This window comes from Phytophthora cinnamomi (genome assembly GCF_018691715.1).
Source record: "Phytophthora cinnamomi strain GKB4 chromosome Unknown Contig14, whole genome shotgun sequence".
In the NCBI taxonomy this organism is placed as follows: Eukaryota; Oomycota; class Peronosporomycetes; order Peronosporales; family Peronosporaceae; genus Phytophthora; species Phytophthora cinnamomi.
The window spans coordinates 1,765,580-1,790,336 of record NW_027150947.1 but is presented as its reverse complement, the minus strand read 5'-3'; the positions used below and the strand labels follow the sequence as shown (position 1 = coordinate 1,790,336).

At 50.3% G+C, this 24,757-nt stretch overlaps 4 protein-coding genes across 5 annotated transcripts; all 4 read right to left on the bottom strand.

The window, feature by feature from the left end:
- Positions 1-4,653, bottom strand: IUM83_01323 (uncharacterized protein; the record flags this gene model as incomplete). Its single annotated transcript, XM_067925168.1, has 6 exons — positions 1-478; positions 3,554-3,628; positions 3,693-3,761; positions 3,838-3,887; positions 4,179-4,539; positions 4,607-4,653. 6 exons carry the CDS (start codon positions 4,651-4,653, stop codon positions 1-3), a joined length of 1,080 nt encoding a protein of 359 aa, XP_067797329.1.
- A 4,609-nt stretch (positions 4,654-9,262) lies between these two features.
- Positions 9,263-10,333, bottom strand: IUM83_01322 (purine nucleoside phosphorylase I, inosine and guanosine-specific; the record flags this gene model as incomplete). Its single annotated transcript, XM_067925167.1, has 1 exon — positions 9,263-10,333. One exon carries the CDS (start codon positions 10,331-10,333, stop codon positions 9,263-9,265), a length of 1,071 nt encoding a protein of 356 aa, XP_067797156.1.
- Positions 10,334-20,813: 10,480 nt separating this feature from the next.
- Positions 20,814-21,758, bottom strand: IUM83_01321 (putative aquaporin; the record flags this gene model as incomplete). Of its 2 annotated transcripts, none has more annotated exons than XM_067925165.1 (1): positions 20,814-21,758. In XM_067925165.1, the coding sequence occupies one exon, from the start codon at positions 21,756-21,758 to the stop codon at positions 20,814-20,816; it is 945 nt and encodes a 314-aa protein (XP_067797327.1). The 2 variants fall into 2 exon arrangements, with proteins under 2 accessions (XP_067797327.1, XP_067797328.1); XM_067925166.1 differs by having other exon boundaries at positions 20,814-21,575.
- A 465-nt stretch (positions 21,759-22,223) lies between these two features.
- Positions 22,224-24,354, bottom strand: IUM83_01320 (putative nucleoside diphosphate kinase; the record flags this gene model as incomplete). Its single annotated transcript, XM_067925164.1, has 2 exons — positions 22,224-22,320; positions 22,394-24,354. The coding sequence occupies 2 exons, from the start codon at positions 24,352-24,354 to the stop codon at positions 22,224-22,226; spliced, it is 2,058 nt and encodes a 685-aa protein (XP_067797326.1).
- Between the last annotated feature and the right edge of the window lie 403 nt (positions 24,355-24,757).

Here is a 24,757-nt window from a genome sequence, read left to right as displayed (position 1 = left end):
CTAATTTATTGCCTTGCACTCTGAAGTCATCCGCGCGTTACTGAACACGTGAGCCACGTCCTCCAAGCTCCCAAGGATCCGAAGCAATGGCGTGAACAGGTCTGGCGTCATGTGGATGCTGGTCATGCATCCCCTTTCGCCGTCCCAGTTGAACTCCGTTAACGCCTTCACATGGACTTGCTGTCCCAGTAATTTCGCTCCAATTGGGTGCAGCTTCCCGTTCTCTTCGTCGTCGAGTAAGTGAGGAAATACTACGCGGAGCGTATTCTCGGTAATAGTGAACATGGTGGTGCTCGTTGCGACCACGGACCCGTCAGTACCGCTCTCCAGACGGTCTAGCTGAATCTCAATGCCTTTGAAACCGAGACTCAGGTACCTCCAGTTCTCCAGGAGAGCTTCGACACCCTGCACAGTCCCGTAGTGCACGTCAGGCGCCACCGCTGTACGAACAAATCCCTCTTGGACTTGAGGGTTAAGTCTGATGTAGTGATCGTCAGGCGTCATCACGGGATCACTACGACCGAATCGGAAGAGACGATAGTACTCCGCCGTCACGCCCCACACCGTCGAGCACGTCGAAGAGTACAGCGTAGAGATCTCCTTCTGCAGCTGCAGCTGGTTGATATGTCCGTGCAAAGCTTGGATACGGAGCTCTAGCTCTAGCAGAGTCAGTCTCCCCTTCCTCCTGTAACGCTCTTGATACTGTCGATCACGTTGTCGGCGTAGCTCAATGCGACGAGCTTCTGCTTTGTTTCCGTGTGTCGACTTAGCTTTTCGGAGTTCTGTCGTACCAGTCGAGTCGTCACGCGCAGTTGGAAAAAGCTCTCGGCTTCCCAAGAAAGCATCGGCTTGCGTGAATAAAGGGGATATGTCGTTCGAGGGGGAAGTTGAGGGTGCACTCGTCGTTACTAGCGGTGCGAACCTTACTGGCGCACGAACACCAGTCCGTCGGATGCACGGAGGCGTTGAGATCGATGGTCCATCAGCTTCGTTGGGGGTTGGTGGGTCTTCTAGTGTGCATCGTCTCGGTGCCACATCGATGCTGCGAATGATGTCGTCCGTCAAATTGCTGGCGTTTGGTGGATGAAGAACGCTTTGAGCTTCCATTGCGTGGTTTACTTGGGGGTCTGGCGGCGTGGCTTGAAATGAATTAAGGATTGTCACGGTTGATGTGAGCCTATGATACCCCGTTAGGCGACAACTGACCGACGACACTGGCTTGATCTCCATGATCACGGTGCGGCAGAGGTCCGCCAATACAGTATGATATTGAATTGGATCCACCAGCTGTCACTAATAAAAACTGCAATTTTAAGCTAAACAATAATAAAAATTGCCGCAATTTATATTTATTGATATAGAAATGGTACAACTTATATCACTTTACAGAGGGATACAGCAGTTGAGATCGCAATTTTCAAGAGAGTAGGCTCAATCTAATGGTGCTAGCTGGGAGTTGAACGGCGCCATCAACAGGTTCAGGGAACCCTAGGCGCAAAACTGTCCTGATCCCGTCACTTTTAAGATTAAACTCGGTTGATCGGCGATAGAGGTGCTGGTAGTGGTGTCAAATGAGCAGCTCAAACGGGGAATGTATGGGCTGATCGCACGCACACGTGGAAATAAATATCGTTCCGGAGGCGCATGGCTGTGTAGATGCGCCATAGAAGGATCTCACCAAAATGGCGCCATTCGTCATGGACATTGCGGTCGTACGGGAAGATCAGCAGCTTCCACCCCAGGGAGCATCGAAAATCTGGAGCCCATGGTTCTGTCACAACACCTGGACGGGGTCACACTCGAAGAAGCAATACGTAGCAGCCTCTATAGCCCGGCAGCCAGGGCACACACAGTGTTACGCCAGCGGTGATACTGCACTCAAGTGACCCTGGCCTATACAGACTGGAGGTTTATTGGCTAGACTTTCGGTATTTGCCAGTGGGGGCACTTTTTACAAATTTATTGCCAATAATTGGGTCAATTTTATATTGTATTGAGGTCAGTGTAGTCCAGTAATAAAATTTATATTGAAAAAACTGATTATTTATTGTATTGCACTATTTTTTCCGACCTCTGCGTTGCGGATAGGACGTGTACACAAGACTCTTGACAAGAGGTTGTGTTGCCCACAGCCGACCGCTTTGGCCGTATACATGTAACATGCTGCATCTGCCAATACCGCAGACGAACTCACTTTAAATCGAGTAGTGGCAGTATCAGAACGCGAGTGTAGTGGGATGTGCACTACGTCCCACCTTCTTACCCCAGCTTCGCCTGGCAAACCCCTCCCTTTTCCTAAACTGTTTTTTTTAATTTATTTTCTTCGAGTTTAAGCAGTTTCTCTAGACCAGAAACAATTTAGTGCTGTTCTGTTTAGCTGCTGCTAATGTTCTCGCTCCTCCGAGGGTAAAGTGGCGCTGGCAGACTCGACGTGAGAGCAACGATACCGTGCAACACCATTACGCAGTCAACGGTTGACTCAGCTGTCACCAACCTGCTGACAACGCAAGATCCTTTGCGAGTTCCACTCCCACGGCAGCGTGGACGAGCGTCTGACTCACTGGTTTTGAAGGAGCGGCAAGAAGCTGTGCGGATTCCATGAGGCTCGAAACGGGCCCCGTTGCCGGCCAGCACTGATAGAAAGGCACAGCTGCCTTCCTATCCCCAATGTGATCCCGGTCGTCCATCGAAAGGGCCACATAAACTTCAAATGCTGAGCACAAAGCTTTACCTCAGTAATCTTCGAGCGTTGAAGGAAACAGTGTGCTGTCACTTCCTTCGCTGAACGTGTTTCCTGAAGATGGATTCAGTGACTTCAAAAAAGGAATGCCCTTCTATCCTGTTGTAAATTGACTCCTCCAAGGCGTAAAAAGTTTATTCGCCACAACCTAGCCATTTTTCCTCAACAGGATCACATTTGGGCCCGACTCCTTTTTCAATTTGCAGTCGCCGTAACGCGATGTAGTTGCTGTCAGGGAGGCACGATAGAACCTGGAACCTCGTGTTGAAGCAGATACCCGTGACATTGCCGTGGAAAACGCATTGGCGAAACGGTTTGCCATCGCACACCTCGATTGTTTCTTTTGTGGGGAAAGCTAAGTAGTCGATCCAGTCGAACAGATTTTCCTGACAAATATATGGCGCAAACTTTTCGAATGCTTTCTTAGTCGCGGTACTTCCGAAATACGGCGTGACAGGGAGGGTTGGATCACCTTCGCTCATCAGACATGTCGCGGCAGAAGTATTGAGCAGAGCGTTCGGTTTGCATGAAACATGGTTCAAGTCACACGGACCGACGAAGCCATTGCAACAGACGTGGCTTGGTCTGTAAACGACAAACTCAACGAGGTTTTGCAGCGGTGACAAATCAGGAATTACCTCCAGTCGGGGTAGAACTGACAGGATCAATCGACTTAACTTCGGTACACAGTTAAAACTGGGCAATTCGCGCAGCCGCGTTGTCCAGGCAAGCGTCAGGCTTTGTAGATTTGGTACCCCTGTTAGAGGTGGAAAATTCTTCAGGTTGAGCTGAACGCCCAAATGTATCATTGACAGCTGCGGTAGATTGATAAATAAGTCTTCGGGGAGCTTGAGTAAGTTTTGGCTCTCATATTTCCCTTCGATTTGACTACAATACACACATTTGTTCATTAGTCTGGCACCTCCAATGCAGAACTAGCCTGGTGACATACATGGTTTCTAGGCTTTTAAACTCTTTTGCCCATTCTGGCACGAGTCGGTTGTCTGTGTAGATCAGTTGTCTGCGTGGATAAGCAATGATGTCGCGTTAGAATCAAAACTAACAATAACAGGACATCCAACCACGACACGACGAACATTGTTTTGATGCCGCGACACTTGCGAAGCTCCTCTGGCCATTCCTCGAGCTGGCGATTGATAATCTGGAGCGATTTTAGCGCCCCAGCTGCAGCAAGAGTCTTCACCTTCCCATAGCCATCATTTGGCTCTACCCATTGGGAATACGTCTTCGGTGCAAGGTCGATATCGATCAGAATAAGGCACGGGCAGTGCCCTTCACTGCTCTGCCATTGGTAAGCGTAAACTACGCACTCCGGGTGGATAGAGCACAGTACCGCTGAATCTGTGATAGCTTTGTGCGTCGACAACAAAACGGCGAGTATGACTGCAATAAACACTGCAGCTACACCTCTTGGTACCGGGTTCTGGTGAGCAGGGGTGGAAACCTTCCGAACAGTCCTCTTGACCCCTCGAGAAGCATATTCGCGGTATCGCGACCGAATCAGCGCCTGCAGAACGCGCTCGAACCTGAAGCATAAGGCGAGATTCATACTGATGCGTAGGGTAAAATCCAGCAACGAGCTGATACGAAGCGAGTCGAAGTTCACGCGGAACAACGCAATCTCCGATGGATCAGCAAATGATCGTGCATTGTGTTCAAAGCTGCCAACTGGGAGTTTTTCCAGATATGTCAGGAAAACCTCGCGATCAAAGTCGAAGTTGTAGTAGCAGTAGACAAGCGTCAAAATCGGAAATAACACGGCCGCACTCAAGTCGAAGCTGAAAAAAAACAAACACGGTGATTAGCCTGTGAATCGAATACACACAACGACTCGGAGAAGCGTACACTGAGTTGATGAAGACTTCCGTTAACGCTGAAACCTTGTCTACCATCACATTGGCTACGCACGATAACGCGTTTAATGCCAAGAATCCTGCGAAACCGTACGTAAGACGCATAGGACTCCCTCTTTGGAGCAATTGTCGAAGCATTGCAGTCTCCATCGCTAAATCGACTAGTTTTAAAAAAGCATTCTGCATATTCAAGCAGGCAAGTTGAGAAATCAAACGGATTCAGGTATACAGGAAGAGCAAGCGCACTCACCCATTGCTTGCGATTGCTTCCTTCGTAGTTCGTGAGGTCATTCCATAGGCGCCGACCTCGTCTGTAGTTTGGTCCAAAAACCTTTATCCACCGTGATGAGGCCCACACATACGGTTTATTGCGAGTACTGGAAGATAGGAGTTTATTTCGCCAAAATATCATTCTCATGATCACCAAGAGGTAGCAAATGTCCACAACAACAAGACCCGCAGCTCCTGCCAGCGTCAAATCGGGGTCTGCGTCATTAATATACCAGAACTCTCCGTTGTCGTATTCCCCAGTGTTCATGAGTTGGTTTGCTGCGTGGTTTGGGGCCAGCGCCAAGTAAATGAGCCACGATGTCCACCCTAAACATACCAGGAGAATAAAAAGCATCGGAACACCGAAGATTCCAAAGGCTTCATGAAACGAAAGCTGCTGCATCAGTTGATTGGTTTCTAGCGTGAGTTCTTTGACTGTCGGGCCCTGCGGAAAAATCCGGTTCCGCGTCACACTCGTATGTGCAGGCTGAGCACTTGATAACATTGCAAGGCCATGACTCGGTGAAACTGAGGTGCCTACCACGGGCATTGTTGATCGAACAAGACGAAGGATGGTCTTGCCGATTATTTCGTTCAGGCGTCCAGGCATATGCAAAAATACCACCCCAATCATGGCAAGCTGGTTATTTCCATCGCAATTCTATTTTCTTTTCCACTATCGTTATTGCGAAGAGATCGCGAATGAATCCCATCTAGTTCCACATGTAAGCGAAGAGGACGGGTAGAACTTAATACATATTATAATAGGTACATGTAATGCTGTGTGGGACTACTTCGAAGTAACAAGTTACTCCATTAGCATTTTTCATGCAGAATGCGATATCATATTCCAGGCAGATTCTTGCCAGGACCAGAAGGTTAGGCAGTGGGAAATATGAAACCATAAGCGTCTTCCACAGTTTTTAAAATTAATACATGTGAAGCCCAGATAGGCGGCTTGATGATAATTTTTTGCCTCACTCGGGCTTCTCTCGCAGCGAAATGCATCGGTCGTGATGTAGCATATGACCACACCAAAACTCGTTCTGACCCCAGCCCATGGCATGCGACCACACACCGAACTACCTACCACAGGCTGATACATTAGAAAACTGCCAGTAAAATTTTATCGATCCTACTTAGACTCAATTGTTGATGTCCAATCAGTGATCTCTACGCTAGTTGACGTCAACGTTTTCTTCACCATGGCGCGGCATGTACCTGTGCGTACCATACCGAAACAGTTTATGTTGTCATACACGTAGTGGTCGGTAAAAAAAGATTTGTCACTAAAAGTGGAGATTTTTCAGTCCTGACTAGACCAGAGGACGGATTAAGAAGTACTGTACCATATTATTATTGTATCCACCAGCTGCTCGGCTCACACTGAGCCGCGCGCGACCAATTACTATCCGTCCTCTGTAGTGGTGTCAGCGCGTAAGAGTACTGTACAGTGTAGTTAGGTAACATACAGTACATTCCGCAGGCTGTCGAGCCATGTGAAATCTGCGCCGCGCGGGAGGGGGTACATAGATGTATGTCATGTATTAATACACTGAGTCCTTCGTGTTCACGCTACTTTCACGCAATCTGAGTATACATCCAGATGTTGCACAAACAACAGCACATATGGGCTCACTACTCTGATGTGCTCACTTAGCGTTTTCCCGCAGACTCAGCACGTCGTATCAGTCCTCATTTCGAATCGACGCGAATGGTTGGATCAAACGCGTTATCATCCACACTAAGCGACGACCTAGCTGGCGTCAATCACACACTGGATGACCTGGATAAACCACACGATCTCCTTATCAGAACTGGCAGCCCATTAGCGATTGTCATGGATAAATCATCGACCACTAGAAGCGATCGAAACGACTCCGACGCCAGCCGAGGTACTGGCGAGAACGAATCAATCAACAAGCGTAAAACCTGCCCTTCGAGAACGGCGAGGCATCGTCGAATCTACCGGAGAACCCAGAAACTCGGACGAGAAGAACTGCGGCGCCAGGTGATCGAGTTGAATGATAAACTCTTGCGACTGAAACAAACCCAAGCGAAAGAGAAGGAGAGGCTTGAGGCCTCGCGCTCAGCGTCTTTTTACTTCTGGAAATCGGTAGCACTCCGTCAACTGGAAGAACGTCGACTGATTGAAGCCGAGCAAAGACAACTTATCGCAGCTGTCAACACTCAAACCACATACATCGACATTTTGAGCAACATCGCGCACACGGATGTTATGACTGTCGTCGGCCTGAACGACTTTTCTTCTCTCAGTCCGAGCTATTGTCCCAAGATGATTGAGGCGGCGTTATACGACGCATGTATTCGGGAGCTTAACACGAACTACGCACGGGCAGATGAAGTGTTGGCGACTTGCGTCTTCGGTGAATTGAAACCGAATATAACGGTGCGATCAGAGCTGAAGCGCGAATCGGATGGACAGTTGGAGTACCACCAACGATTGACCAAAGAAGTCCAGCCATTTTCGCTGTACGAAACTGGTTGTTTCCTATGGGATGCGATGGAGCGCTACCACACTGCAAAAGTCGCTTACAAGCGCCATGAACACGTCAAGGACCCAGAAAATACGTATGCCATTACATATACGGACAACGTCACATTAAGGACTGGCGAGGTGGTGGTAGTACGGCAGCGCCTAATTCTACGTCGCTTTTTCGAAGATGAACGCATCGTTTTCATATGGAAAGTCATTTCTGAGGGCCAAGGGATTGCTGAAGGAACGTACCAGGAAGACATGGGTTGGGTCTGGTTGTATCCTTTGACAGACACAATGGAGCCCGGTACGATCCGAGCAACCTGTAGTCGTCGTTCACCGATGCACTATTCGTCAACAGTAACCGAGGATATAAATTGCGAATTTGAACGGATGCTACAGGAACACTACGAAGAAGCTTCGGAAGAAATTGCGTCTTCATTAGATCAGCTCTTACTGGACGACGCGTTGGCCACTGCTGACGTTTGACCCGTAGTAAGGATTGATAAAGCGTATTGGTAAACAATACATGCTCAGTTCATATACTCGATGCATTTTGCTTCATACGCATTAATGTAAGTGGTTTGTTTCTTGATTGTGATTAATGGCCGTCTAACAGCTCCTACTGCTAACATACTTAGTCGTGCTAAGGCTTTTTACCACATTTCAAAGCTCGAGGTGAAGATGCTACGACGCCAATCGAGATACCAGGTAGGTAGATAGGTTGACAACTATAATACAGTTCTTACGCTCCATTTCCTGGCTACAAATGAACTTTATTGAAATGGTTTTGCTTTATAATTGTCTACCTAAAGTAATGCTTCGAATGGGGGGAAATTGCACGGAGAGTCTCCGAAGTGTGCATCGTTCATACCAGATCCGCTGATCAGTGCATCAAATTTCCCTTAAAAATATTATGCGTTGAAGTTTTAGCTTTTAAAAAAGCATTAAAGTCCACCCATGAGATAATCGGAGGACACATTTCAACAATGTCTTGCTTGGGCACATATGGGAATCGATGTATTGAATGGGAAGCATGAGGAACAACGGGAGTTGAACACTGTTCGAACCGTTAGCTTATCTACAGCAACGACGAACCGCGAAAAAAAATGCCCACAAGGCAACACAGTTAAAAGCCAGATAAGGAATCCAGACAGGTGCCTCGTGAATCGCGTTAAAAACTACCTCAATTCAGCTCTCATACGAACCTACCCACTTTATGTAGGGTATAATCTGATCTCCACTACACCATCGAACCTGCAGTCACTATTCGCGATGCTGTTGGCTGAACCTGGTCGATCACGCAGTATGCGCAAAGGTCCAGGAAAATTTTGTACCAGCAAACCCCTAGTACAGGTGCAAGCTTCTACTGATCGGATTTCGAATTCTGAATAAGTGCTGAAGTCTCGCTTGACAGTAACATGAAGCCCCTGCCAATTCGTAATAATATGTAGTAAATGGAAAAGGGTCCGCCCTTTATTGGCAGCTTTGGTCAGGCCGTTGAGCCACCGGAGCGCAACATTCTATTGTTTGTGTCTAAGCATAAACTATTGAGTCCTGCACTCGCTGTTGTCTGTTCCAAGATCTACTGTAATTAAAGGCCCTTGTTTAGTGCTTGTGAATCTTGTTCCATTGGTCTTTGATGATCCAACATACTAGACGCGTTGTTTTTGAAAAGATCCTTGCGCACGCGTAGAATTCATGAGTATCCTAAATTTCGACATACTCTACAACTTTGCAAAACGACGTTAGCGGTAATTTGTCTGCTGGGAGAGACGAGATATGCATGCACAACGTGGGTCTGTGTCGGTAGCGTCTAGTTTATATTCACGGGGCATCTAGGCAGCAAACCTCCTAGCTGGATAACTTAGAATACCTCGTCTACGCGTGGTGTTGCTTGCCAATGGCTGCGATCAGGTCTCGCACGTACGTTTCGATGTCGTGCTGCGTGGCCTGAACGGTTTCCAAAACTTCATTATGCGATGCCGCCTCGCGCTCCTCCCCGGGGAAGAGCGCCTTGTTCGTAATGAGCGACAGGCCGATCACCTTGAGCCCGCAATGCGCGGCCACAATGACCTCGGGCACGGTGCTCATGCCAACAGCGTCGCCCCCCACCAATCGGAGGAAGCGGCACTCAATCGGCGTCTCGTACGTGGGTCCAGACACGAAGCAATACGCGCCCTTGCGGAGCTTATGGCTGAGCCCCAGATCCTCTGCCACTTTAACTGCCAAGTCTTGCAGCTTCTTGTCGTAGCAGTTCGACAGCGGCGTGAACCTGGCACCGAAGCGCGCGTCATTGGGGCCAATCAGCGGGTGCTGGCCGGACATGCCGGGCATGTTCAGGTGGTCGTTCATGACCATGAGGTCCCCCACGTTGAAGTCCGGGTTCAGCCCGCCGGCGGCGTTGGTGACCAGCAGGTACTTGATGCCCAGCAGGTACATGACCCGGATGGGCAGTGCCGTCTCGCGCATGGCGTAGCCCTCGTAGCAGTGGAAGCGGCCGCGCATACACACGACGCGGAAGCCCTGCAGGTCTCCGAAGACGAGCTCCCCAGCGTGGCCCTCCACGGTGGAGCGTGGGAACTGCGGGATGTCCTCGTACTTGATGGTCTCCGTGTTCTCCAGGCACTTGCTGAGCCCGCCCAGGCCGGAGCCGCACACGACGCCGATGAGGGGGCGCTGCGTCACGCGTGCCTGCAAGAAGTCGTTGATCACGTCGATGCGCTCCTTGGGCACGGCCTCGTCGGCCATTTGGCCCGTGGACAGGCGGCGAGCGTGCTGTTGCTGCGGGTGCAAGTCTTTATTGGCTGCAAGGGCGGAGGTGGCGCTCACGGCGCTGCAGGAGGCGCGTGGACTGAGACCGTCCACGCTGTGGCTGTGCTGCTGGCGTGGTTGGCTGCGAGAAGAGGGCGGGGAGAAGGAAGGAGGAGGCGAAGGCTTGGCGGCACTCATCGTGGCGGAGCTGCCATGGGGCGCGGCGAGGAGCTGGGAGGACGTCGTGGTGGCTGGAGGGGGAGGGAGCTGGAGACGTGCGTGGTAGGAAGCAAATTCAATTGTGAGCGGCGGTTGGCACTGCGCAAAAAGGCAAGTTGAAGTTTTGAAACGACGAATAACCCTACCCCCATAGGCGCATATTCGCATTCAGATCGGCTTGGACAGGTGTAGCCATGTTGGCAACAAGTCGCTGGTGCTCATGGATGGCTGCTGGGCGCGCATTCAGCGGTATGGCGGCGGCGGATTGCTGTGGTTGAAGCGTGACGACTCGCGTGCGCGCTTCGACTCGCTGGGCGGGCGGCTGCTTTCTCTGCGAGAGTCCTCTGTCACGCGATCAGAGACGAGCGGCGATATATGCTGTGTACAGTATGTATACATACAGTACATGTATATGCGCCAGTCGCGAACTGCAAGGCGAGGCGCTCGTCGTCGCATCGGCAGGGCTCTGTCGCAGCAAATTCGTGGGGTGGATGTTTGGTAGGCTCACGTCTCGGCGCAGTTGCAGTTGCGTCTGCGGCGGGAGCGAACGATGGTTCGTCACCGAGCACTTGGCACCGCAGATTTTGCGCCTCCAAGCAGACCTGTTGCACCGGACGACGTTGAAGTACCCGGCGCGTTTTTCTGACGGTCGTGGTGTTGCGCGGTGACTCAGCGCGAAGGAGAGATGGCTGGCTGTCGGGACTTGCTTTCGTGGTGCTGCAGGACCATAGGCACAATACGCACAGCCTCCCAGCAAAGGACAGTGTCGCGATAGGTTGCAGTTAGGTACGCGAGAGAGCATTCAACTGAGTTGACAACTCAGAGTAGGTATCACATCACGGTGACCTGCAACCCTGACATGCCCCCCCCCCCCCCCCCCCCCTCCCAGTCTATTATACTTCGAACAAGTCTGACCAAAGCTTCGTGGAGTATTGCCAGTTCATCCTGCACCTCCAGGACCAGGTACGTGCTGTTAATTCCACTGGTGAATATGAAAAGGTGAGATGAATCAACCCGGTCTCTCGCTTGATTGTAAAGTGGCCCGGTTGCCGGCTCGACGAGAAAACGGAAGTTCAGAGAAGGCGAGGCTGACAGTCCACTGGCATTATAAAGGCCATCTTTTTTATCTATGCACCGTGCCGTACCTGAAGCTATTTTAGTATTTTGGGATTGATGCCTTTCAATTAAGGAACCGCCTATGCTGGTGGATAACCGATGAAATCTCTCTCTCTAACCTCGACTACCCTGACATTCAAGACCCAGTGAACACGCTAGCCACGAGGTTTCGCATTACCAAGAAGCTTCCCAACGGAGATCGGGTTTCTCTAAAGGAGCGCCTCGCGGGGTATCGATTTACGGAAAACGAGCGAACAGTTTTTGTGTGGAAGGCTGCTCTTGCGGGTGAAGGCCCATGTTCAGGTATGCAGACGGACGAGACGGGGTGGAGCGTCATTCGACCCTCGAAAACAGGCCAAGGGACACTTGTAGAGGTATTCGTGCGTCAAGTTCCTGCACACTACAACAGCAGTGCCGAGCCTGTTGTTGCAGACCGCTTCGACAACTTGCTCCAGAGTGTCATTGAAGAAAATAACCAAGAAATTACGAACGGGGCGAAAGCACTGCTACTAGAAAGTATGTTGTCAGGAATCAATGCTTGAAAACAATGGAATAGTCATGTCCAACGAATATTGTGATTGAGTGGCTTCTTATTTTCAGAATTGTGCTCGTTGAGTAGACGAAGGGTTTACTAGTTGGTATGAGTGCTATGTGAATCACATGCAGACTAGGGCTGACTCTCGTACGATACCACTAACCAGACACCGAACTGATACAGTTTCTAGGAAGCCGGAATGATCCCAGTCGCTCTCCAATGGGTTTTTATGCGTGGACATGCCACACCGTCGAACCAGATACACTAGCAGTTTACTTCTCTCTAGAGATTGAATGATACAAAGCAGAAAAAGAACGGTGAGGACAGGAACGACCTTCATTCGGTTCAATATTGCGTATTATTGCGGAGATCTCGACCTTATCACCTGAGGCAGGATCACGAAAAGTCCCGAGCTCACTTTCTTCATGCACAACGGAGGTTGAAACAGATGCCTACCTTCGGGGTATAAGCTACATTACATGTATGGGTATTTGACAGACAGAGCAGGTATTTTGATCGGTAAAATAATCGAGCTTGATGAGAACAAAATACACAAGCTCTCATTGTCACCTCTACATGATTATTATAGAACTGAAGTCACTGGCAATTGGATTCAGAGGTATAATAGCTCTGAAGCAAGTTCAGACACGAAGATTTTGTATTTTCGTCCTATATCTGCAGTTTCGAGACACATTACGGGGAAGATGCTGCGGATGCGAAGCCGGCGCAGGAGATGACCAGTGGGATGTAAGGTATTCCTTACCTAAGTACTAACCCATAAGTAAATCGGTCAGATTCCTCTTACCCGGAACCCGAGCATTTCCAACTTTGACTTCCTGGAATGTATCTCGAAAGTAAAAAAAAAACTAATGGATGATCTGACTGAATGAACATGCCATATTTCGTCGAGTGAATACTTCGCGACCACAGACACCAGTCGTCCCAGTGTCCCTCGTGAAATCAGTCGCAACACAGCGGTGCGACCTAGGTTTTGGACCAAGGAGAATACACCGGAGTCCGGTGTCCACAGCGTTGAACACAGCCATCGGCAGGTGAGGATGACAATGAGAGTTTGTGTTGATTTTCTTTTTTCTGACGTCGTGTTGCTACATCGCAGCGGTGGCTGCCCGATCAAAACCTGTTGTAGACGCATGTAAGCTCGCAGCAGTCCGAGAAGTCTTGTCGCTACCGTACTGGGGCGAGTCGCAGCACTAGTTGATCGCGTCGAACCTCACTGCGTTCATCTTGACACCTTGGCAGCGGGGCGCTTTACAAATCCTTGCCGCATAGCTGGACATTGCGGCCACGGCAACAAGAAGAATGGCGCAGGAAGTGAAGGTTCATTTCTTGATCACTTGTCTTGACGGGGCGGGCGGGTATGGCGGTCTTGGTAAATCGAGCACTGTTGCGTGGTTCAGTATGACCTAAGGCGAGCTGTACATGTAAATAGTTTGGGATGATGAGAGCATGAAAACTACGATAATCACCGCCTGCTTCAAGCCCGGACGAAGGACAGCCTTGTTGACACTCTAAACACTTGCAAAAGGATTCGTAGATATAATATAGTTCGCATACTCGCAATGCCTTAGGCGTCAAAGTGTCAGCCCCCAGTAAGTGCGTACCCAGTCATTGCTTCCATGAACCTATTTATTATAGCTCTACAATAGTGTTCGAGCAAGCATGAGCTATACAGCAAACGCTAGTGATGGCAAACTGTTTGTTAGCATGCATGTATAGCAAAAACTACTAGCGTGTTGGTGTAGTTAGATGAATTTATCCTGAAGCTCTCTCTCTCTCTCTCTCTCTCTCTCTGTCTACGAGACCTTGTGTGAGCTCATTATTTTTATCCGTTTCGCTGCAGTCTAAACGGATCTGGTGACAGAGTGCAGTTTCCACCGTGAAGATGGATTTCGAAGAACGAAGAGCGGCTCCCAGAAGCGAACTCATAGCTGATTTGGAGGCTTTGGCATGGTGCAAACAGTCTAACACGTATGCAAACAGCACTAACAGATTGCTAGTGTTTGATGTCATCACCGTTCTTTTTCTGCTTTGTATCATTCAATCTCTAGAGAGAAGTATGCTGCTAGTGTACCTGGTTCGACGGTTGGCGTGTTTACGCATAAAAACCCATTGAGCGGTGACTGGGATCATTCCGGCTTCCTAGAAACTGCATCAGTTCGATATCTGGTTAGTGGTATCGTACGAGAGTCAGCCCTAGTTTCCCATAGCACTCATACCAATTAGTAAAGCCCTTTCGTCTACTCAACGAGCACAATTCTGAAAAAAAAAAGCCATTCAATCACAATATTCGTTGGACATGACTATTCCATTGTTTTCAAGCATTGATTCCTGACAACATACTTTCTAGTAGCAGTGCTTTCGCCCCGTTCGTAATTTCTTGGCTATTTTCTTCAATGACACTCTGGAGCAAGTTGTCGAAGCGGTCTGCAACAACAGGCTCGGCACTGCTGTTGTAGTGTGCAGGAACTTGACGCATGCACACCTCTACAAGTGTCCCTTGGCCTGTTTTCGAGGGTCGAATGACGCTCCACCCCGTCTCGTCCGTCTGCATACCTGAACATGGGCCTTCACCCGCAAGAGCAGCCTTCCACACAAAAACTGTTCGCTCGTTTTCCGTAAATCGATACCCCGCGAGGCGCTCCTTTAGAGAAACCCGATCTCCGTTGGGAAGCTTCTTGGTAATGCGAAACCTCGTGGCTAGCGTGTTCACTGGGTCTTGAATGTCAGAGTAGTCGTCTCTGTCTTCCTGCCGGTGAAGAAGATGAGAGAGCATCCACATGGACTGACACGTACTCTCGTAATTGAAGAGCATGTGCTGCCTCCACACGTACTGGATGGAAACTTCATCTGCACTCTTGGTGACGGTGCGCCGAAACACCGTTGTCTCTGCTGAGGTCGGATTTAATCCACTCGCGTTGAAGACCGAGTTGGTACGCTTATACAGCTCGTTGACATCGTGCATATCCATAGCGTAGAGTAAGTCGTCCGCCGGCTCAAGAAACAATCCCCTTGACGGTGCCTCAGACAGCGCCATGTGTTTACGAACGAGGGCCATCAAGTCGCCGATGAGCGCGTTCTTGCCGGCGATTGTAGTTTGAAGCCAGGTTCGTCGGGATTCCGACGCCACTAGACTCTCCTGGCAGTACCTGGCTATCGCTTCCCACTCCGACACGGTTGACCGGCGTTTCAGTTTCGAGTTTGACTTGGCTCGCTTGTTTGCTTTTTCCTGTTGTAGCATGCACTCAAGGGTGACAAGTTGCTGCGTCAACGCTTCCTTCTCGAGCCTTTGGCGCTCGTATAACCGAGGTTTGCGCTTTGCTTCTCGGATTGATCGTTTGGTTTGGCGTGGAGCTTGGAGCACCTCATAGGTAGTGATGCCGCTGAAGAGCAACGTGTCAGTATCGAAGAGTGACGAGGGTGACGGAGGAGAGGTATACTGGTACATCACACAAAAAAAGTTTAAATGAGCGTTGGTTGGACAACAGTTCACTGATTATTCACCGGCAGAAGCAGCTCAGAAACCATAAACTGCACATGGTCGAAATCGTCTGTTGGCTCTAGCGGCGCTGTACGTGTACATCCATTCACATATTCAAGCCAAGGATCACATGGACCAGGTGTGTAGACTCTACACACCTGGTCCATGTAGACTAGGGTTGACTTCCCAGCTTACACGTACAACGGCACGTTTGAAGTTTATTGTGCTCTATCTGCCTATGCCAACGAGGAACAGAACGAACGGGTAATCGAGTCGCTACACATGTATAATACATGTACAAGGTCATTTACGCGTGCAATGCATGGATACTGTACCAGCTTTTCGTCGATGTCCTCGGTTTGCGGTCTGTGATTGGCGGAATCGTTGTAGATACCATCTAATTGGCGGAATCCCAAGTTCAACCCTTCTTGTAGCAGTGCGAGTGGCTACATGTACAACTTCAGTAACATCAGAAACAGAAGGTTATCAGCTTCTACCTGTTCTTTATTCAGGCAAAAGACTGTAGTTGCGACTCGCTACTGTTTGCCATTCCCCATTCTGAGGCAGTCTGACTTTCAGCCCTCTACAGCTGGGGAGTCAGCCCTAGTTTGCACACCTGGTCCATGTGATCCTTGGCTTGAACACAGTGCATGGCACTTGCCATCGGTATATGCTTGGGAGATAATCGCAACGCGGACCACTTGTGGGTCAAACACCTTGTACAACGGACGAGCTCATTGTTGACGACTTGGTGGCCTTGGCGCCGCTCTTCGAGTGTACCTTGATCACTAATCGACCCGCCGATCCATCTCTGGCCAAGGAATAACAAGAATCCAAGAGCAAAAGTTGTCATTATAAGCGGCAGAAACAGGATATAAAAGCCCTAGACTGACCCATATGCGAAACTCGAGCACGGGAGATGTATCTGAACTACTGTTGCTTCGATGCATGCATCTAAGACGGCGGGATGCATCAAATGTGCATTATATTATCCATGCATACATGTATCAGAACTCTACGAGCCAATAAGCTCATTCAAAGTGAGCTAGGAACCTCGACAGCGTAAAACATTCCCACGGCAGCAGAAAAGCATTCCTCCTCGAAGTAGGAAACGTCCATGCCACGACATTCAAAATCCCAGTTGGCTAAAATAGCGAGTTATAACTCATTTTGACCTGTTTTACTACAATCCTTTTTTGCTTTCGGATCGATGTTTGTGGCTAAATCAGTAGATATATATACCTGCCACCGCTTAGAGGGTGGCAGAAGTCGAAGCGTGGAGCACCCAAGCGTTCTGTCTATCAGGTCACCGCAGCGAAGCTGAGGTCGGTGACCAGGTATCCCTACCAGGAAGGGGCGCTCGAAGGCATCGATCGCTGTGATCAGCCTTCACGAAATATGGTTTAACCGCAATCGAGCAGCGTTTCAAAACGCTACGGTAATCCTACCATTCAGAGCACTCACGGCAGGCAACTTTCACCAGTTTACTGCGCACCTTCGCTCTATGTGAGCGAGATGGGTCTTGTGTACGAGTTCATCCCCGCCGGATTGACTTTCACCATGTAGGTTTGTGACTTGTACGCCAATCGCCCTTTCAAAACTGCAGTTAAGAAGAAATTCAGATCTCTCAGAGAATTCCACTTGGTGGAGTACCAAGTTGATCGCGTGCAGGTAATTCACTCACTCAATAACCTCTTCACAAGTGTGTGTGGAAGCTGCGTCCCACACAAGGCCAATTTCCATGTCGAATCTGATCATTCAAAGCGTTCTTCTTAGCGCGTGCTCCGTGCGCCTTGTCCCACCTCGCGTTCGAGCCATCTTGGAGCGAGACTCAGAGCTTTGACAGAAAGATCGAGTACATGTTCAACAAACTCGGACAAGATCATCTGCAAGAAAGCGTAGTATACAACTCTCTTCTCCTCAATCAAACGGCTGAATCGCTCGATTAAGGAGCGAATCTGCACATATGCATTTGAAATTACGTAGCTGAATCTTAACAGGAAGAAAGCATATTTGCAAGCTGAGAGCACCTCTTAACGTTAAGAAAAATGATTTCTTCAAAGCATTTCATTTGTGAGGTACGGTATCTAGTTAATTAGTGTGGAAAACTGACTTTCCACGGGAACGCGACTCCTTAAAACGAATATCATTGCGCCGTCGCTTTGACGCCACAAGACTACATGTGCGATTATTTTTAAATATCGGGTTTAAAAATGCTCAAACTTTTAACCCCTCAACGACCAAAACAAAATTCGTACTCAAAGAATTTCCATTCATGTTGTCAAATACCCCAGTTAGAGCCGTGCAACATTTAAAAGTTGTATAGTCCCGAGTAAGTACGGGTACCTTTTCTGAAAAACGCGACTTGTCACTTTGACTGTATCTCAAACATGCTGGAATATACAACGTCGCCGTTAGCTTAATGCAGTATCCTACACCAAGTGGAGCATAACGTGGACATCGTGTACACTACTGTACTTTCCGTGGTTGTCCGAGACGCGACGTTTGCTCGTCCATGACAACGAGTGGTAAGCAATCAAAGCCGACACTGGAAAACTCACTAACATTAGAGAATGAAATGCTTCATATATATTGCTTTGGGTTAGCAGCGAACACACGCATCAAGTGATTGTCTGCGCGAAGCACGGCCCTTCCCACCAGTTGCTTTGGGTTTCCAACTGGCATCGTGCGTCCGCTGACTTGTGCTCTTCATCACTTGCGCTGTCCTGCTCGTGTTCATCGGCGCCCTCCTGGTACTCTTCGTCTACGGACTCCCGCGCTTCGGCTCCACGGCTTTCTTCGCTTTCTCGATGGCGCTGCTTTCGATTTTCAGCACCACTACCTACTTCGCGGTTCTGGATATCGCGCCCACAGCGGGGGCGAGGTCGCTCGGTTCCGTTCTTCCACTGGAAGTGCCATGTCTGATGGCATGTGGGCGTGTCGTTCTTGCAGTGGGACCAGACCTTGTTGCACAAATACGTTCTGCAGAGCGAATATAGTTAATCTTGATGCTGTTTGTATCGCTGTCTTGAGAAACCTCACCTTGCTTTATCCGACGGCCTGAATCCCAACCCAGGCAGTAGAACTTCGTTGCACACTGCTCCCCAAGGAAGCGCTTGCGGATGGAGCATACTTCACACTGTTGTTGTCTTCGTTTGCGCGGGCCAGTTATGATTAGGTAGTCAGGACGCTCTCGCGGAACGTGATCTGACGGCAGCACCATCTTCCACAGTACAGTTCTAACCTGTTCACATACAACACCAACATAAGTTGTCACCGACAACATCTTAGCACACAACATGTTGTCTCCAGCGATAACAAAAAATGCTGCGGCTTCCGTGAGCCCACGGCACGTGCAATATATCACGTACTTTAGGCAGTATGACGATTTGACGCAGCATGTCATGAATAACTTGGAGCCCGATTCATGGGGTCTGTTGGTAACGTACGAACGGATTGGGTAACGGCGACTGTGAAGTGGTATCATGGCCTCTCCGAAAGAAATCAGAGGAGGTGCAGTATAACCAACGCGAAAGCATGTTTGTAGAGATGTTCGATGCTTCTTGGCCAGATTTTCCGTTCAATTTGTTGCTGACTTGCGTTTGTACATGTTCGTGTTTTCTTTCTTCTTCGTCGTCGCTTCGATTCGCTCCCGAACCGCTTCCAGAGCTTCCTTCCCTGCGGATTGATCATTGCTAGCTTCCTCTGACCGCTTCTTCGCCACTGCAGCCTTTTTTGCAGCTGCTGTTGCCTTTCTCACCTCTTTTGCGAGGGTACGTGAACTCGTCGCGGGGCTTCGTTGCGGTTGTCGCCTTCGTTGCTAATGAATCCGATATCGCAGCTGTCATAGCAACCAAATCTTACTATCAGTCCAAATCCAACAATGAGTATCACATTGTAGGTACCTGTTGGACTTTCACAGCTACAGGCTGCTTAACAGCAACAGGCTTCTTACCTGGTACAGACGCTACAGAAGCTGCAAAATCAAGACGTAACAAAAAATGATGTCAATACAGGTATGTCAATACACACATGTTGTAGGCAAGTCATGTTGTATGTGCCTTGTTCTTCTTCTTCTCTTCATGCGTCGTTCTTGTCGTCGTTGCCCTCGTCCTCATCGTCGCCTTCGTCGACCTCGTACTCGATGTCATCGTCTTCGGATTCGGATTCGCTCACAGCTTTCTGCCTTCGAGCAACCTTCTTCTTACCGGATCCGGCAACAGTCTTCGCACCAATCGCTCTACGCATTTGCAACACTATCCGTTTGCTGGAGGCCAGGTACAATACACCTGTTCCCATTGTAGGATGGCGATAAGCTTAGGCGGGCTTCTCTCTTGGTCGGGCAGATGCGAAGTCAGCAGCCGTGGGCCTGTTCCCATTCATGAACTCGCGGTGCTCTCTGGTGAGGCGAGCACGATCAGCGCTGTGAACGTGCCTCAAGCGCTCGATAAAGGCCTGCGCTTCCGAGCGGGTTTCGCGTTTGACTGGCATTCATTCCGGCGGCTTCTTCCCGAGGGCGCAGATTCTCAACTGAGGCTGAGCTTGTCTGCCTGCCACACAATTTGCACACAGAGATGGGCCTGATTTGATGATTTCCCGCAACTTTTTGAAAAGGTACCTTTTTATGCTCAAACTGAACCTTAACCCTGTGCATCTACCTTTTTTTTAGGGATGTGCATATACTTGATTTCACTATATTTTGGCTGTTTTCGAGCCAATCCCTATTAAAACATGTTGTACGTACAACATGATTTCATGCTGTTTTATACAACCTTGGGTTAAGAAATAACCCACCCTAGGATTTCCATTTAATTTTATCTTTCAAAGCTAGTCACGCTCGCTGCAATCAACTCCCAAACCTGGCATCGCGCTGCAAGCGATGGCCGGTGGCTGCGGACTCGCGGATTTCCTTACTCGCATACTTTGCAGCTATTTTTTTTTTTACTCTCAAATCCACTGGCTCGAAGGCAACAAAGGTTTGTGCTACTGCGATCGCCAGCCTGGTGACGGTCGTGTTCAACGTCGTCTGGTACAACAACAACAAACATTTTTGATGCCTCGCATGCAGCTGCTTTCTTGAGCGAAACTCGGGCGGCTGCGAAAGATCCACCCGACGAAAATATGGTGTCTAGGAAGAGCTTCGACAAATTGTGTGATTTTTTTATACCACTACACGTAGTAGTAGCGTTGAGAAAGATTCCGAGAACTCAAAGTTGAAAAAAAAATGCATCTCCTAGGCTACTTCGAGCGACGATTTCCATTAAACTTTACGAGTACGTATGTGCTCACTTGAGATAGCAGTAACAACCTCAGCTCTCGTGTTCATGCGGGTGCTGCATCTGGACCAGGAACGTGTACAAGCCAGCGCCAACAACGCCTCCCACCAGAGGACCGCAGATCGGGATCCAGAAGTAGTAGTGGTCCGCCGTCCACACCTTGGAGCCGTAGCCCACCACGTACGTCAACAACCGAGGCCCGAAGTCGCGCGCCGGATTCATAGCGTACCCCGTGTTCATACCAAAACTCATGCCGAGCGCCATGATCATGAGCGCAAACGCAAATGGCGTGCCGACCGTCCCCGGAGACCGGTTGTTCTGGTCCGTGATGGCGTAGATGCACAGCAGCAGCATGCACGTGGCCAGCGCTTCCGTGTAGAAGGCCGTGACGTTGCTGATGTCGGCGCTCGGGTACGTGGCAAAGTTTGACTGCGTGGTCTCCTGGTTCGGGTCCACCTTGTTGAGCTTCTGGTAGTCCAGCAGGTAGATGGCCGTGGCGCCCAGGAAGGCGCCGAGCACCTGCGAGGCCCAGTAGCCCGGCAGCTTCCACCACGGCAGGCGGCCGTACACAGCGTGCGCGAAGGTCACCGCGCAGTTCAAGTGTGCGCCGCTGACACCTTCCGAGCAGTAGACGCCCATGAGCACGCCGATGCCCCAGGCCATGTTGATGCTGAGCCACGTGCCATTGGCCTCGTCCGAGAGCGACACCTGGTTGTTGACGCCCATGCCGAAGCAGATCATGACGAAGGTGCCCAGGAACTCGGCCAGACACTCGCGGATGTGCGCACGATTCATGACGAACCACTTCTTGTGGTGCTCCTCGCCGCGCTCATACTGACTGCGGTTCGTGCGGTGCAGCGAACGTTCGCAGCGGTCGATGATGCGGTGCGCGAAGTTGGGCAGGTGGAAGGCCGAGTACGCCGTGGTGGCGGTCTCCGGTGCGGGGCCGCTGCTTGGCTCCAGGTTGAAATGCGCCATCTCGTTTTGGGACAAGTCTGGCAAGAGAGAGAATGGAGGTGGGCGGAGTGGCCACCGCATGAAGACGCTCAGCGATCGGGGCCCCCTGCTCTGCGCCGCTCGTGGTGTCGTGGCTTCACGGACCGCTGGAATCCAGACTGCTTAGGGATTACGGGCCGTTCGACATTGCAGGAGAACGGCCAGCGTCGCCCAAATGGACACCTTCGGTGGCAACGCACGCGGTGTGATTCACTGTGAAGACGTCGGAGTGTTCTGGTGTTTTAAGCTGACGTCGTTCGTGGTTGCTAAGCAGTGAGTGATGACCCCGGCTCATAAAGTTGAAGCGGGTTAATTGCTAGGATAAGTTCAGATTCGTGTCTTCGGCGATCGATTAATCGTGTTGTACCGGCAACACCGCGCAGCTTTCATATTCGCGCTTATATTCACTTTTACCGGCATGAAATTTGTATATCTTGAGCGTCGTGCTCAGTTGTAGCCTCCGTATAGGTTGAAACCTTGGTCGTCGCGTATCGGTGGTGTTGAGGTGAGACGGAACTCTGCTCGGCCGGGAGCAGGCGACGAGCTGCAAGGAATGACAAGGGCTAGCGTAAGCTCATTGCCGGCAGTAACAAAACTGAAAGTGGGATCATACTTACTACGGTGACTCGGTCGGGATGCTGGCGTCCGACAGTCGGCGCTTCATGATGCCGCGCCAGCCGCGACGCCGCCGCTTGGTTTCTTGGAAGGCAATGTAGCGCTCCACCACGTATGCCTGGCCAGCCTTGATGCCCATTGCAAACACTGGCAGCAGTGGCAGCGGGCCTGCAAACCAGGGCGCTACAAGTCGACTGGACTGAGCGATGCAGGCCAAAATGGCGATCCCTACGCTGATCATGGAGAGCGCGTTCCACACCGAGAAACGGCGTGTGAATGTCGACGATGACAGCGCCAGTGAAACGATGCCCATGATTGGCGACACAACCAATGCAAGAGGTGGCACCAGCAGCACGGGAACCATAATGGACGCACTGCAGTCGTGATCCACCTCACCATTGGTGACGCATTTCAAGTTCGCCAAGATGGCAAACGTAATGGCCAGGTCCACCATCAGAAGTGTGAGCAGCGAAATGCTCAGCATCCACGCCAAGTTCAGCGAGCTGCTACGAGGTAGATTGCGAGGCAGCAAGTGGAACTGTAAAAATGATTTCAACATTTGGCGCGGCGCTCGATCGGCTAAACGCTCACGGAGTTCGTCTGCGCAAATAAGCACTCCGGGTACAGGTAGCGATGCATCCACTGGTCCCAGCCAACCTTCGTAAAATGTGTGGTGAGCAGCACTGTTATGCCGTTTCTTCTTCGATGATCCAGATGCCATCAGCACTAACACATCATCCGAGTTCCCACCACGACCCGAGTGGCTCGCTAATCCGTCTCCGTGCGAACTTGACGACCGAATGCGTAGAGCCTCTTCTCGGATACTACTAACAGGGTTTTGAGTCGCCCCGTTACCACTTACAGGACCGTTGGAGCTACGGCTTCTCCCACGTGACGAGTTACTGTTTGTCAGAGCAGTGCCCCACCCGCCCATATCATAGAGTAGACCATCAGCATTACCGAAGCTCCCATTGCTTCGGCGCGGTCCAGGATAATCGAGAGAATCACCGCGTCCATACCCATATACGTCATTGATGTTGTAGTAGTTGGTGTCCTTGGAATAGTGGCTGCCGTAGCCATATCGATTTGAAGATGGCGGTGCTTGTTGATGGGCTTGCTGGATGTTGTTGTTGCTGCTGACATTGTCCATCGACTCGTCAGCAGTTGTGAGGAAAAGACCAAGCTTGAATTCTTCGCCCATGTCCAACTCGTCCTGGACGTAGAATCTGCCAAGGTAGATGCGCAAGCCGCCAAGCTTGCTTGAGTTGGTTCCCAGCGCTGCCAGTGCGCGTTGCTTTTCTAAGTACACGGCTACAGGAATAAGCGATTCCACAAGCGATGCTTCGTCACGCTGCACGACGCGCAACAGCTCGTTAAGCTCAGCTACAAATTCAATCCACGGCTCGTCGATGAATGCAGTAAGCTCCGGGCACTGAGGGATCGATCGGACGAGTAAATCGTTAGGATCCAGGTAAAACGGAGAAAAGTAGGTTCCACAGCCAGCAAACAACAGCACAAGCGGTAGTGACGGCTTGCCGATCTTGGTCGTGGGTACGCACACCGACTGCGAGCTCTCCTTGTACAGCAACTCGAGGTAGACAAGTGAATAATCAGCACAGTAGCCTAGTTTTACTGCGTTTAGTAGACCGCGCGCACGGGGGCCCTTCATGCAGGCGTGATTGTACTTCGCTACGATCCGCTTTAGCTCGTTCACACGAATGTGTCGTCGGAAAAGTTCCACCTCAGACGCAAACGGGTAGCAGAGCAGTGCCACTAAGAAGTAGACAATTTTCCCCCAACTAGAGCATGGCCCACGCTGCCATGCCAGAACGCGGTTGATCCGATCAGCCAGATTCTTGAACTCCACGTCGTACAACACCTTCTTGAGGGATGGTGGGACCGTCGTGCGTAGCTTGAGTGGGGATTCTGGATCGTTGTACCCTGCTAAGTAGAGTCGTGCCATGTGCTCAGGTAAATCACGCTCCATTAGCTTCGGATAGCCAACCCGAGGCCAATAGAAACAACGAAATACAGAAGCAAACCAGCTACGTTGTGAGTTAGCGACCGCTGATGATAACAAATGTTGTCGCTCACCCTTGGCACCTCGGCTGTTGTACATTCGAGTGTATGATGGCTCTTTGCGGTTTCTGCAGGCGTAGCCCAATAAGATGAAGAAAGCCACGATGCTCATTAGGACAAGAGCAAACCCAAACTCGCCGCCGCATGCATCGAGTAGTTGCTGAATTGGCGAGACACAGTAAAAGCCAGAGTAACCGGGATCACATGCCCAATCACAGCGCGCACTCGTGGCACCAAGCCCAATGTAATGGGCGTTTGACGGCGCGTTGGTGCATACAACGCATTCA